Here is a 14,241-nt window from a genome sequence, read left to right as displayed (position 1 = left end):
TTAGTAAATATTCCAAGACAGACTTCTTTAGGCATTCCATTTTGGGATTCTTGTAGTAACAAGCCTAATTTGTAGAACTTCTAGGCTTTAAACATTTGAGAATGAAAGGCTCTTGCCATTACTGACCATAATTCAAAAAGCTGGTGTTAAGTGTGAGAAGTGGTGACTGTTCCATATATGCCCACAGGCATACAGCAGAATCCAGACAGAGTTGAGTATATAGTAGAGAAAAAGATGGGAGAATATGAAGAACAAAGTCTATTTTAATATTAATTATGGCTATAATAACCTTTATGAGGAAATACTGGTGAGCAGGATAAAGTGATATTGAAAAGAAAAAAAAGAAAACTCTTCCAAACACAATAAAGCATATTCTAACAGGTTTTTGAAAAAATTGCAAGCCTTTTAATTCATTGACCTCTTTTGATTGATTGGAATTTTTACCATTCTGTACACTCCGAATATAACTAAACAACTACATGTTACTGACAAATTTGTGATTCTCTGAGTCTACACAACATAGAAACTAAAAGATCCCTTTCCTAGATTTATATACTTGATTTTCTTAAAAAAATAACTTCAGTTATTATGTCAATATTTATCTGAAAAAGGCAGCCCTCTGACAGTAAACTAGTAACTGGAATAACTACAGTATCATTATGAGCTACAGTAAAACAACCCTGTAAAGTAATTTTTCCTATTTGAATGATAAATAGACTGGACAGGAGTGAAAAACCAAAACTATGAAAGAAAAACCCAATGTAAATAAAGGATACAGGTCAAAACAAAGTTCAGAAGGCAAATATGTAAATATTAGATGCCTCAAAAATCAACTATCAGTGGGAAAATTTCTATGAAAGCAATTTCAGAAAATACATGAACACATATATCTTTAAAATATAGAACTCTAAATACTTGATAACATATTTAGGATACTCTACAATGCCCAGTTAATTGCTATAATTTTTTTCCCTCAGGTTTTCCTGGATGATACAGCAATCTACAGAATTTGTGCACTTACTGTTGCTCAAATTTGTGTACTTACTGTGTGCACATATACTGCTGCACTGTTTCTTAGCTATGAAAAATTAAAAACATTCTTTCAACCTTTGAGAAGGAAAGAAAACAATGAAGAATCTCTTCATAATAATAGAGCATAACAGGGTATGTTTACTGTGCTACATCATGAGTGTTTTTAAAACAAAATATAAATATATAGTCAGGGATAGTATTTTTAGGAGAACAAGTGACCAAAAACCAAGTTACTTCTTTTCAGGCCAGCCAAAAAACGTGAAGGGAAAGTGCGCTTTATACAACTTAGACATTTATGTAGATAATAGCACAGCAGACTCATGTTCAAGCCAGCCACCTGAAACATAAGTCCGTAGAGAGGGACAGCAATCTATGGTCCATGGACTGAATCTGGGCTACTTTTGTATGGCTCTGAGCTAAGAATGGTTTTTATATTTTTTAAAGAGTTGTTAAAAGCAAATAACAGAGAAGAATACATGATGACTCCATTCTTGTTCTCATGTGTGAACCATACAGCCTGCAAAGTCTAAAATATTTATAATCCGGCCCTTTACAGAAGAAGTTTGCAGACCCTTCTTTTATACCAGTGCTGTAGATAATTCTGGCAGTACAACTGCAAGTCTAAGATAATGTTCATTCATTCCCATCATAAATGTAACATTCTAAATAGGTGTCTTCTGATGTCATCTGTCAGAATTTCTTTTAATTTTTTTCTTCATCTTCAACATTATCAAAGTTCATCCTATAATAATAATGTGAAGGCAATAGAGAAAGGAGAAAGTATGAGTTTGCAATGTTAAAAATAAGGTAAAACACCACAAACTAACCAACGTTTTATTTTCAGAAATACTCAATATTCTTATTTAATGGATCATGACATGAAATATACTTTGCCAAAACATAACAATAAAAAAAGAAAAGAGTACCTCCTAGTTCTCACCTGCCCACAGCAGATATTACTAACTATATAGGTTTACATAATTTCAAGCATATTCAGTAAGCTCTTTAATTTCAGGTATGATATTCTAGATTATGACAATTTTTAAATTTCAAATATTTAACACGATAAAAGTTATATCTTTCAAAATAAAATATCTTGAGAAAACTAATATAGTAAAACACTAGAAAAATATGTTTGTTCTGTGGAACCAAGAAAATACAGAATCATAACTCTTTCCTATTTCAGATTTGTACAAATTTCAGATTCGTAAAGAATATTCTTGAAGTAGGTTATTGTAAGGCTTTGTCTATTGGGGTCTGCAGTTTGAACTGGATTACAGTAGAACCTATAGTCTAATATGGTGCTATAAAGCCAGACTTCTCTATCCCTTTCCAGAGGCTGAGCTATTTTGTCCTCCTTTTGCCTCACAGGGAAAGAATCCAAGATACCTCATGTGATTGTATTAAATTCCACGTTAAAAGCACTACAACATTCATAGACTCTTTGTTCTGTTTTTAAGTATGACCTACAGTAACATGGATTTGAAAAAGGTAAAACTGAACTGCCTTCTGAAGAGTAACAGGAAAAAGGCTGTGCTGCTTCTTGACAGATTAAAGATTCAAAGAGGGGCCAGGAGAACTATGGGTTTCAATACATTCTGATTACACCAAGAACAAAAGAAAATTTGCTATCCAAAACGTGTTATGAGGCTCCAGTATATTTATTCCTAACAATTCAATGCTTTATTTACGTTTGAACAAAATTTAAATAATTTATGGCTAGAGTCACTATTTTTTTTATGCTTTGTTGAGATATATTTCACATACTGTAAAATTCCCACATTTAAAGGAGTTTAGTGTTTTTTGGCATATTCAGAGTTGTCCAACTGTCATTGCAATCTAATTTTAAAATATTTTCCATATTCCCAAAATAAACTCCTTACTACCCATTAGCAGTTACCCAATTTGTGCTCTTTTCTATTCCACTCCACTTCAGCCCCAGGCAACCATTAATCTACGTTCTGTCTCTATGGATTATTCTAGATATTTTACATCAATAGTATTATATAATATTTGGCCTTTGTGACTGGCTTCATTCACTAAACATTTTCCAAAGTTCATCCACGTTGTAGCATAGGTCAGTACTTCATTCCTTTTATGGCTGAAAATATTCTATTGTATGGATACACCACATTTCGTTTATCTGTTAGTTGACAGACATTTGGTTTCGTTCTTTTTTGCTATTATGAAGATACCACTAAAATTTTTGTATACATGTTTTTGCATGGACCACAGTCACTATTTTTTGTTAAGTGGTTTTACTTGTCCAAATTTCTAAAAGCATTTCAGTGTCTAGGCTACATTTTGATTGTCCTATTTCCCAAAGTAGAATTTTCAGCTATCTTACTATTTTTTGATGCCTCATTTTGCTTGTCTCTGGATACATGTAATGTATAGGAAAAATAAATTTTGCTAACTTTTGCCAAAGTCAACTCTAGGCTTAGTCCATACCTTATTCCTCTTGCCTTGATTTTGAAGAGTTTCCAATTTTTCATTTATTAAGGCAGCGATTGCTTTTGCATCTCTGGTATTTATCTGCTCTTCTTGAAAATTTCTCTAAAATTAAAAACACTTGTTATCTTTTAAGTATTTAATCAAAACATAACAATTCCACCTAAGAAACTTGATTAAATACGCTTTCAAGTTCTTTTGTTCCAAAACTTGAAGTGTTTGAAATTCAAATTTCTTCTCTTCAAGGAAATAATGCTGCAAAAACAGTTAACCCATAATGTACCTAAAATAAATATTAATAATAGTGTCATGGAAACATGAAACAGTTCTTTGTTTAAAAAAAAAAACGCATCACTGACTCCAAAAGCCCCAAAACATCAAAACCGTGCAAGAACACATGTTCCTGGAGAAAGTCTGAGAGGACATTCCAAGATGGCCAAGTAGGAACAGCTCTGGTCTGCAGCTCCCAGTGTGATTGATGCAGAAGACAGGTGATTTCTGCATTTCCAACTGAGGTACCTGGTTCATCTCACTGGGACTGGTTGGACAGTGGGTGAAGCCCACAGAGCGGGAGCTGAAGTGGGCTTGGGGTGGGGGGTGTTGTCTCACAAGGGAAGTGCAAGGGGTTGGGGGATTTCCCTTTCCTAGCCAAGAGAAGCCATGACAGACGACCTGGAAAAACGGGACCCTACCACCCAAATACTGCACTTTTCCCAAGGTCTTAGCAATAGGCAGACAAGGAGATTCTTTCCTGCACCTGGCTTGGCGGGTCCTGCGCCTAGCTTGGTGGGTCCCACGATCATGAAGCCTTGTGCTCACTGCTAGCGCAGCAGTCTGACATTGAACTGTGAGGCAGTAGCCTACCTGGGGGAGGGGCATCCACCACTGCTGAGGCTTGAGTAGGTAAACAAAGCAGCCGGGGAAGCTCCAACTGGGCAGAGCCCACCGCAGCTCAACAAGGCCTATTGCATCTAGACTCTACCTCTGTGGTCAGGGCATAGCTGAACAAAAGGCAGCAGACAACTTCTGCAGACTTAAATGTCCCTGTCTGACAGCTCTGAAGAGAGCAGTGGTTCTCCCAGCATGGCGTTTGAGCTCTGAGAATGGACAGACTACCTCTTCAAGTGGGTCCCTGACCCCTGTGTAACCCAACTGGGAGATACCTCCCAGTAGGGGCCAACAGACACCTCATATAGGCAGCTGCCCCTCTGGGACAAAGCTTCTGGAGGAAGGAGCAGGCAGCAATATTTGCTGTTCTGCAGCCTCTGCTGGTGATACTCAGGCAAACAGGGTCTGGAGTGGACCTCCAGCAAACTCCAACAGACCTGCAGTTGAGGGACCTGACTGTTAGAAGGAAAACTAACAAACAGAAAGGAATATCATCAACATCAACAAAAAGGTCATCTACACTAAAACCCCATCTGTAGGTCACCAACATCAAAGACCAAAGGTAGATAAAACCACAAAGATGGGGAGAAACCAGGGCAGAAAAGCTAAACATTCTAAAAATCAGAGCGCCTCTTCTCCTTCAAAGGATCGCAGCTTCTTGCTGGCAACGGAACAAAGCTGGATGGAGAATGACTTTGATGAGTTGACAGAAGGTCGGTAATAACAAACTTCTCTGAGCTAAAGGAGGATGTTTGAACCCATTGCAAGGAAGCTAAAAACCTTGAAAAAAGATTAGATGAATGGCTAACTAGAATAAACAGCGTAGAGAAGAGCTTAAACGACTTGATGGAGCTGAAAATCATGGCACGAGAACTTCATAATGCATGCACAAGCTTCAACAGCCGATTCGAGCAAGTGGAAGAAAGGGTATCAGTGATTGAAGATCAAATTAATGAAATAAAGCAAAAAGACAAGGTTAGAGAAAAGAGAGTAAAAAGAAATGAACCAAGCCTCCAAGAAATATGGGACTATGTGAAAAGACCAAATCTACATTTGATTAGTGTACCTGAAAGTGATGGGGAGAATGGCACCAAGGTGGAAAACACTCTTCAGGATATTATCCTCAACCTAGCAAGGCAGGCCAACATTCAAATTTGGGAAAAACAGAGAACACCACAAAGATACTCCTCAAGACGAGCAACCCCAAGACACGTAATTATCAGATCCACCAACGTTGAAATGAAGGAAAAAATGTTAAGGGCAGGCAGAAAGAAAGGTCGAGTTACCCTCAAAGGGAAGCCCATCAGACTAATAGCAGATCTCTCGGCAGAAACCCTACAAGCCAAAAGAGAGTGGGGACCAATATTCAACAATCTTAAAAGAATTTTCAACCCAGAATTTCATATCCAGCCAAACTAAGCTCCATAAGTGAAGGAGAAATAAAATCCTTTACAGACAAGCAAATGCTGATTTTGTCACCACCAGGTCTGCCTCACAAGAGCTCCTGAAGGAAGCACTAAACTTAGAAAGAAACAACTGGTACCAGTCACTGCAAAAACATGCCAAATGGTAAAGACCATCGATGTTATGAAGAAACTGCACCACTTAACAGGCAAAATAACCAGCTAATATCATAGTGACAGGATCAAATTCACACATAACAATATTAACCTTAAATGTAAATGGGCTAAATGCCCCAATTAAAAGACACAGGCTGGAAAATTGGATAAAGAGTCAGGACCCATCAGTGTGCTGTATTCATGAGACCCATCTCACGTGCAAAGATGCACATAGGCTCAAAATAAAGGGATGGAGGAAGATCTACCAAGCAAATAGAAAGCAAAACAAAGCAGGGGTTGCAATCCTAGTCTCTGATAAAACATAGTTTAAACCAACAAAGATCAAAAGAGACAAGGTCATTACATAATGGTAAAGAGATCAAGTCCACAAGAAGAGATAATGATCCTAAATATATATGCACCCAAATTGATAAAGCAAGTCCTTAGAGACTTACAAAGAGACTTAGACTCCCACACAATAATAAGGGGAGACTTTGTAACACCCCACTGTCAATATTAGATCAATGAGACAGAAGGTTAACAAGGATATCCAGGACTTGAACTCAGCTCTGCAACAAGCAGACCTAATAGACATCTAGATAACTCACCTCCCCAAATCAACAGAATATACATTCTTCTCAGCACCACATTGCACTTATTCTAAAATTGACCATATAACTGGAAGTAAAGCACTCCTCAGCAAATGTTAAAAGAACAGAAATCACAACAAATTGTCTCTCAGACCACAGTGCAATCAAATTAGAACTCAGGATTAAGAAACTCACTCAAAACCACAGCTACATGGAAACTGAACAACTTGCTCCTGAATGACTACTGGGTAAATAATGAAATTAAGGCAGGAATAAAGATGTTCTTTGAAACCAATGAGAACAAAGACACAACGTACCAGAATCTCTGGGATGCAGCTAAAGCAGTGTTTAGAGGGACATTTATAGCACTAAATGCCCATAGGAGAAATGAGGAAAGATCTAAAATCGACACCCTAACATCACAATTAAAAGAACTAGAGAAGCAAGAGCAAACAAATTCAAAAGCTAGCAGAAGGCAAGAAATAACTAAGATCAGAGCAGAAATGAGAGATAGAGACACAAAAAACCCTTCAAAAACATAACAAACAAACAAAAAAAATCAATGAATCCAGGAGCTGGTTTTTTGAAAAGATCAACAAAATTGACAGGCCGCAAACAAGCCTAATAAACAAGAAAAGAGAGAAGAATCAAATAGACACAATAAAAAATGACAGAGGGGATATTACCACTGAACCCACAGAAATACAAGCTACCATCAGAGAATACTATAAACAGCTCTATGCAAATAAACTTGAGAATCTAGAAGAAACGGAAAAATTTCTGGACACATACACCCTCCCAAAACTAAACCAGGAAGAAGCTGAATTTCTGAAGAGACCAATAACAGGCTCTGAAATTGAGGCAATAATTAATAGCCTACCAATCAAAAAAAGTCCAGGACCAGAAGGATTCACAGCCGAATTCTACCAGAGGTACAAGGAGGAGCTGGTACTATTCCTTCTGAAACTTTTCCAATCAACAGAAAAAGAGGGAATCCTCCCTAACTCATTTTGAGGCCAACATCATCCTGATACCAAAGGCTGGCAGAGACAAAACAATAAAGGGAATTTTATACCAATATCCCCGATGAACGTCGATGCAAAAATTCTCTATAAAACACTGGCAAACCAAATCCAGCAGCACATCAAAAAGCTTATCCACTACGATCAAGTCAGCTTCATACCTGGGATGCAAGGCTGGTTCAACATACGTAAATCAATAAATGTAATCCATCATATAAACAAAACCAAAGACAAAAACCACATGATTATCTCAATAGATGCAGAAAAGGCCTTCAAAAAATTCAACAGTCCTTCATGCTAAAAACTCTCAATAAACTAGGTATTGATGGAACGTATCTCAAAATAATAGATATTTATGATAAACCCACAGCCAATATCATACTGAATGGGCAAAAACTGGAAGCATTCCCTTTGAAAACTGGCACAAGAAAAGGATGCCCTCTCTCATCATTCCTATTCAACACAGTATTGGAAGTTCTGGCCAGGGCAATCACGCAAGAGAAAGAAATAAAGGGTATTCAATTAGGAAATGAGGAAATCAAATTGTCCCTATTTGCAGATGACATGATTATATATTTGGAAGACACCATCATCTCAGCCCAAAATCTCCTTAAGCTGATAAGCAACTTCAGCAAAGTCTCAGGATACAAAATCAATGTGCAAAAATCACAAGCATTCCTATACACCATTAACAGAAAAACACAGAGCCAAATCATGAGTGAACTCCCATTCACACTTGCTACAAAGAGAATAAAACACCTAGGAAACCAACTTACAAGGGATGTGAAGGACCTCTTCAAGGAGAACTACAAACCACTGCTCAACGAAATAAAAGAGGACACAAACAAATGGAAGAATATTCCATGCTCCTGGATAGGAAGAATCAATAGCATAAAAATGGCCATACTGCCCAAAGTAATTTATAGATTCAATGCCATCCCCATCAAGAAAATGACTTTCTTCACAGAATTGGAAAAAACTACTGTAAAGTTCATATGGAACCAAAAAAGAGTCCGCATTGCCGAGACAATCCCAAGCAAAAAGAACAAAGCTGGAGGCATCATGCTACCTTTCTTCAAACTATACTACAAGGCTACAGTAATCAAAACAGCCTGGTACTGGTACCAAAACAGAGATATAGACCAATAGAACAGAACAGAGGCCTCAGAAATAACACCACACATCTACAACCATCTGATCTTTGACAAACCTGACAAAAACAAGCAATGGGAAAAGGACACCCTATTTAATAAATGGTGCTGGGAAAACTTGCTAGCCATATGCAGAAAGCTGAAACTGGATCCCTTCCTTACACCTTATACAAAAATTAATTCAAGATCGATTAAACACTTAAACATAAGACCTAAAACCATAAAAACCCTAGAAGAAAACCTAGGCAATACCATTCAGGACATAGGCATGGGAAAGGACTTCATGACTAAAACACCAAAAGCAAAGACAACAAAAGCCAAAATAGACAAATGGGATCTAATTAAACAAAAGAGCTTCTGCACGGCCAAAGAAACTATGATCAGAGTGAACAGGCAACTTACAGAATGGGAGAAAATTTTTGCAATCTACCCATTTGACAAAGCGCTAATATCCAGAATCTACAAAGAACTCAAACACATTTACAATAAAAAAACCCCATCAAAAAGAGTGGGCAAAGGATATGAACAGACACTTCTCAAAAGAAGACATCTATACAGCCAACAGACACATGAAAAAATGCTCATCATCACTGGTCATCAGAGAAATGCAAATCAAAACCATAATGAGATACCATCTCACACCAGTTAGAATGGCAATCATTAAAAAGTCAGGAAACAACAGATGTTGGACAGGATGTGGAGAAATAGGAACGCTTTTACACTGTTGGAGTGTAAATTAGTTCAACCATTGTGGAAGACAGTGTGGTGATTCCTCAAGGATCTGGAACTAGAATTACCATTTGACCCAGCAATCCCATTACTGGGTATATACCCAAAGTATTATAAATCATGCTACTATAGATACATGCACACGTATGTTTATTGCAGCAGTATTCACAAGAGCAAAGACTTGGAACCAACCCAAATATCCATCAATGATAGACTGGATTAAGATAATGTGGCACATATACACCATGGAATACTACGCAGCCATAAAAAACGATGAGTTCATGTCCTTTACAGGGACGTGAATGTAGCTGGAAACCATCATTCTCAGCAAACTATCACAAGGACAGAAAACCAAACACTGCATGTTCTCACTCACAGGTGGGAACTGAACAATGAGATCACTTGGACACAGGGCGGGGAACATCATATACTGGGGCCTGTCGGGGGGTTGGGGGCTGCGGGGTGGGGGCTGGGGGAGGGATAGCATTAGGAGAAATACCTAATGTAAATGATGAGTTGATGGGTGCAGCAAACCAACATGGCGCAGGTATACCTATGTATCAAACCTGCACATTGTGCAGATGTACCCTAGAACTTAAAACAAAAACAAACCAAAGATGTTCCCAGAGGACTGAATTCATTCCACTCTAATACAGTCATAAGCACTGCCAACCATGACCAACAACGATAATGGAAGGCAACATATATCTCCTAGTTTTCATCTGTGCACAGCAGGAAGGTGACTGAAAAGCAGGGAAGGAACAGGTCAATATAACCTGGTCTGCTTATTTGCTTCTGGGGCCACCTGTTGTCTTAATCTTGGTGTGAACCCTAATCTCCAACTACACGCTAGGGTTTTGTTTTGTGTGTTAACTGCCCACCTGGATTCTTAAACAACAGTTTCATTTGACACTCTACTCCAACCATTATTCTGCTTTGGTCTTCCTGTCTGGCCTCAATGGCTGAATGCCACCCTTGTCTTTCAATTTGGACAGGGATGTTTGGTTCCTAACTTTGTCCCCTAGACTTCTCTGGACACATGGCAACATCTTTTCAAACAGCTCTGTCTATAGTATGGTTAACTCTTGTGACTGATCATTAAATTGATGCTTCTCTGATATTATCTGAAGAAAACTCCTATTTATGTCACCCATCTCTCAGCTGTTCTGAAAACTGAGAAACAGAGCTGTTGATTCAAAGAAATGAAGACTCAGGCTCTGGTATAAGCTGCCTCTCACCTCCATCAAGTTCTGCTTGCTCTAGATTGTTCTAAAGACAGAGACAGATTACTGACAAATCAAAAACATTCACTGAAAAATCTAGATGTGTGGCAATTCTAGATTTCTGAAATTCATCATCCAATTTCTTAATTTAGCCCTACTCATCTTAAAATATCACTATCAATAAATAGTATCAGATCTTAACCTAATTCTCCCTCAAAATGTGGGGGGGCGCAAGGCAATATATTCAAACTTATGTACATGGCATTTGAGGTCGGGGCATGGAAAAACACTGGGGCACTGTGTGTATGTTAGTTGTGCATTAAGAATGAAACTCCTTGACCCTGAAAACAGGACAGGGAGTGGAGTGTGTGGTGTGATAAGGAATGCTGACAACAGCCTCCTGAGAACGCAGTTTGAGCGCTTTTACAAGGTCACGGGTGTCTCACGACCGGACCTCAAAAAAGCCATCTAGTGGATGTTTGTGGTTTAACAAGCCCTTTCAATAAATACTTGGTGGATGGATGCCGGGGCGGGCTCCCGCTCGGCTGGAATTGTCTGAGAACTCATTCTTGGTGTTCAGTGCAAGCTATAAGCTCTGCACAAAAAGTATGAAAATATTTGAAATTATGTATTTTTAATGTTTTAACAGAAAACATGAGTAGATGGCAAATACTTTATCACTCTTTCTCCCCACAAAGGAAGTAAGCTCATTACTTTGAAACTTATTCAGTAAAAAGTATACTGAATAGAAATATAGTAAGGAAATATTATTCCAAGCAGCAGGGTATATTATAGAGTATTCTTAGTGACCTCAACAGTCACCATAACCTTTCACAGGAAGTAGAAAATTACCTTGAATTCCAGCACCCAAAGATAATAATGAATAATACTTTTTTTATCTCTTTCTAGTAGTTTTTCTACTAATTAGTATAAAAATATTAAGGCAATTGAATCTGTATCAACCATGAGACAAAAAAACCTTTTAAGATCGCTTGGTATACACGTAAATTTTAAAAACTTGTATCAGTAATATGTAATAATATAAAAAAATGACAGGAAGCAGAAAATAGAAAAAAACATTACTCAGACTAAAACACATCTTTTGAGCTTGGCCTACTAAGGGAAGGAAGAGAGGAAAGTCTGGACATACCTTTGCTCTTTCATAGAAATAAAATTTAACAGTTGGATAGGCTCTGATACCAGCTTTCTGGCATGTCTGAGCATAAGCCTGACAGTCTACTTTTCCGGCTTTCACTTTTCCTTTAATCATCTGAAAAAGAAAAATATGGTTTGTCATTTTGTTTGGCATAAACTATTTTGGCAACAACAAAGCAATAGGATATAAAACATTTTGCATCTAAGAATTTATTTAGAAAACTTTAATTCTTCCTACTCAAACAAGATTATTTCCACATTAACCCTTTAAGCCCCTATTTACCTAGCACCACCTCTCCAACAGCAAATGAACCCTCCTTTGCCTTATCAAGAAAACTGAGTGGCTTTATCCTGAAATGTCTCAACTTCCTGCCACCCACAACTGGCACATCATACCATAAATGTGTTTCTGTTTCTATCTTTTTCTCCTTTCACTGGGGGTGTGCTGTGGTAGGACTCTTTGGGGACTGTTTGTCTTGTGAAGGCTGACTACTTCATCTGTATTCTCCAGTCCCTCCCTGTCAGAATGCATATTCTCCAGTGAAGATGTATATAATCATGAAAGGATTCCTTCCTGGATTATGGCTCCTCTGCCATCGTGCTTCTCATGCTCTCTCTTTTTTTCCTAAGCAGCAGTCTACTCTTTCACTGCTTCCCCACTGTCTGCTTATTTGGCAACATTTTAGTCTGGCTTCTGTGCTTACTGCTCCCTCCACTGAAACTGCTGTAAGTTCACCAGTGATCGCTTGACCAAACTGGGCACTTTTTGATCTTCTTATTGGGCAACTGATGTTTACTGCTGACCACTCTTTTTTTTTTTTTTAAAACAACTGGTAATCAATTTATTAAAATAGTTGACTTAAGCATCTACAATGGTGACTTCCACCTCAACTCCTGGCTCAATACTGATGGAAGTAATCTGCTTAACAATCTCAGAAGGACTGTGCAAGGCTGACCACTCCTTTCTTTTATTTCTTTTTTAGCATTTATCACTACTGTCTCTTGGCTTTCTTACCCCTCTGACTGTTCTTCCTTTTTCCAGCATGAGGATCTGCTTTACCTGCCCCTCAAGTTATCAGGGTTCCATCTTTGATCAACAATCTTTTCACTGTGAACAGTTGCCCAGGGTGGTTTTCCGTATCTATATGCTAATGTACCCCAATCACTCTCTTCGATTTCATAGCTAACTACAAATTGGCCTGCTTTGGGTGAATGCTCCATAAGCACCCAAACACAGCATGTCCCCTGAACCCACTCTTCCTCCTGTCCTATTCATTCACTTTAAGCCAGAAATTAGGCTTATCCAGACTCCTCTCTATCCTTCATCTATCACATTCGATACTATTTATTCTCATCTCTCTTTTGTATTTGTCCCCTTCTTTCTATCATCACTGCCCTAATCCTGGTTAAAGTTATCACCTCTCACTTCAGGACAATTAAAACATCTTTGCTGCCTCTAGTTTCGTCCCCAAGGCAGGGGTATACTAATATGCAGACTAACTTGTGTTAGGGCACAAGCATGTAGGCAGACACACACACACATGCATACTCGCATACTGAAAGAAAAATGTAGGAATGTTATTTTCGTAAGTTTCTATGTCATTTACAAAATGTTTGTGTATGTGCTTACTTGTATTTCCAATTACTTATGAGATGGCACCATACTGTTTTTGGTGCTCTAAACATCTTTCTCTGGCATCACTGACACTCTTCTGTCCATGTTCCAGCTTCATTCTAATTTTACTGTAGCAACTATCTTGTATTACTTATATTTATTTCCATTTTCTCTTTTCACTAGATTAAAATCTCCTTAAAGACATGGAATTTCTTCCTTTTCATCTTCCTTTTCTTTCATCTGGAGTTATATGGCCCTACTACTTAGCATAATTACTTTTCACTTGGTACTTAAAATTTGTTGAATGAGTGGTCTTTTTCATGTTTAATAATTTTCTACTAGATATAATACAGAGTTGCACTACAAAGTTTACAATTAAGTAAAGTTTTTAGTACGTGAGAAATGGAGTAAAACACAATTATTACAGAAGGAAGCATAAAAAGATTAGAATAAATGGAAAGAACAAACCTCTTATCTGATGCACCAGCTAATAACAAAAATAATCTTTCACAGCTAGTAAGACCTTTAAAATCCCTCTACTAAAAAATTCCCATGGTCTGGGATGCTAAGCTTTAGTGTGAACTGGTGGAACTGGCACTGACTTTCTCATTCTAGTTGAATGTTTTATACCAACACTGGTGGCAAGAGTTCCTTGAGTTATGGAGGCAAGAAAGCTATCAACCTGGATTAGGTCACTAATAAGACTGTTATGACAGAAAGAAACACTAAAAACTCAGACTACATTGAGGGTATGTATTCAGTTTAATTTTATATAAGCATTTACTGAGTTAGGCCCTGGGGATATAAAAATAAACAAAACATGGAC

General features: G+C 37.8%; 1 protein-coding gene across 2 annotated transcripts in view; it reads right to left on the bottom strand.

Moving 5' to 3' along the window:
- Nucleotides 1–244: 244 nt before the first annotated feature.
- The window catches only part of DNAJC10 (DnaJ heat shock protein family (Hsp40) member C10), a 52,393-nt gene continuing 38,396 nt past the window's right edge, over nt 245–14,241 (bottom strand). For both annotated transcript variants that reach the window (XM_007965555.3, XM_073019857.1), the window contains 3 exons: nt 11,796–11,915; nt 3,484–3,588; nt 245–1,774 (listed from right to left, as the gene is read on the bottom strand). In XM_007965555.3, coding sequence (XP_007963746.1) covers nt 1,763–1,774; nt 3,484–3,588; nt 11,796–11,915 — 237 coding nt within the window. In that variant the 3' untranslated portion in view covers nt 245–1,762. The remainder of the gene's footprint in view (nt 1,775–3,483; nt 3,589–11,795; nt 11,916–14,241) is intronic.

This window comes from Chlorocebus sabaeus, chromosome 10 (assembly GCF_047675955.1).
Source record: "Chlorocebus sabaeus isolate Y175 chromosome 10, mChlSab1.0.hap1, whole genome shotgun sequence".
In the NCBI taxonomy this organism is placed as follows: Eukaryota; Metazoa; Chordata; class Mammalia; order Primates; family Cercopithecidae; genus Chlorocebus; species Chlorocebus sabaeus.
Note: the sequence above shows the minus strand (reverse complement) of the source record. Positions and strands in the feature narration are given on the sequence as shown.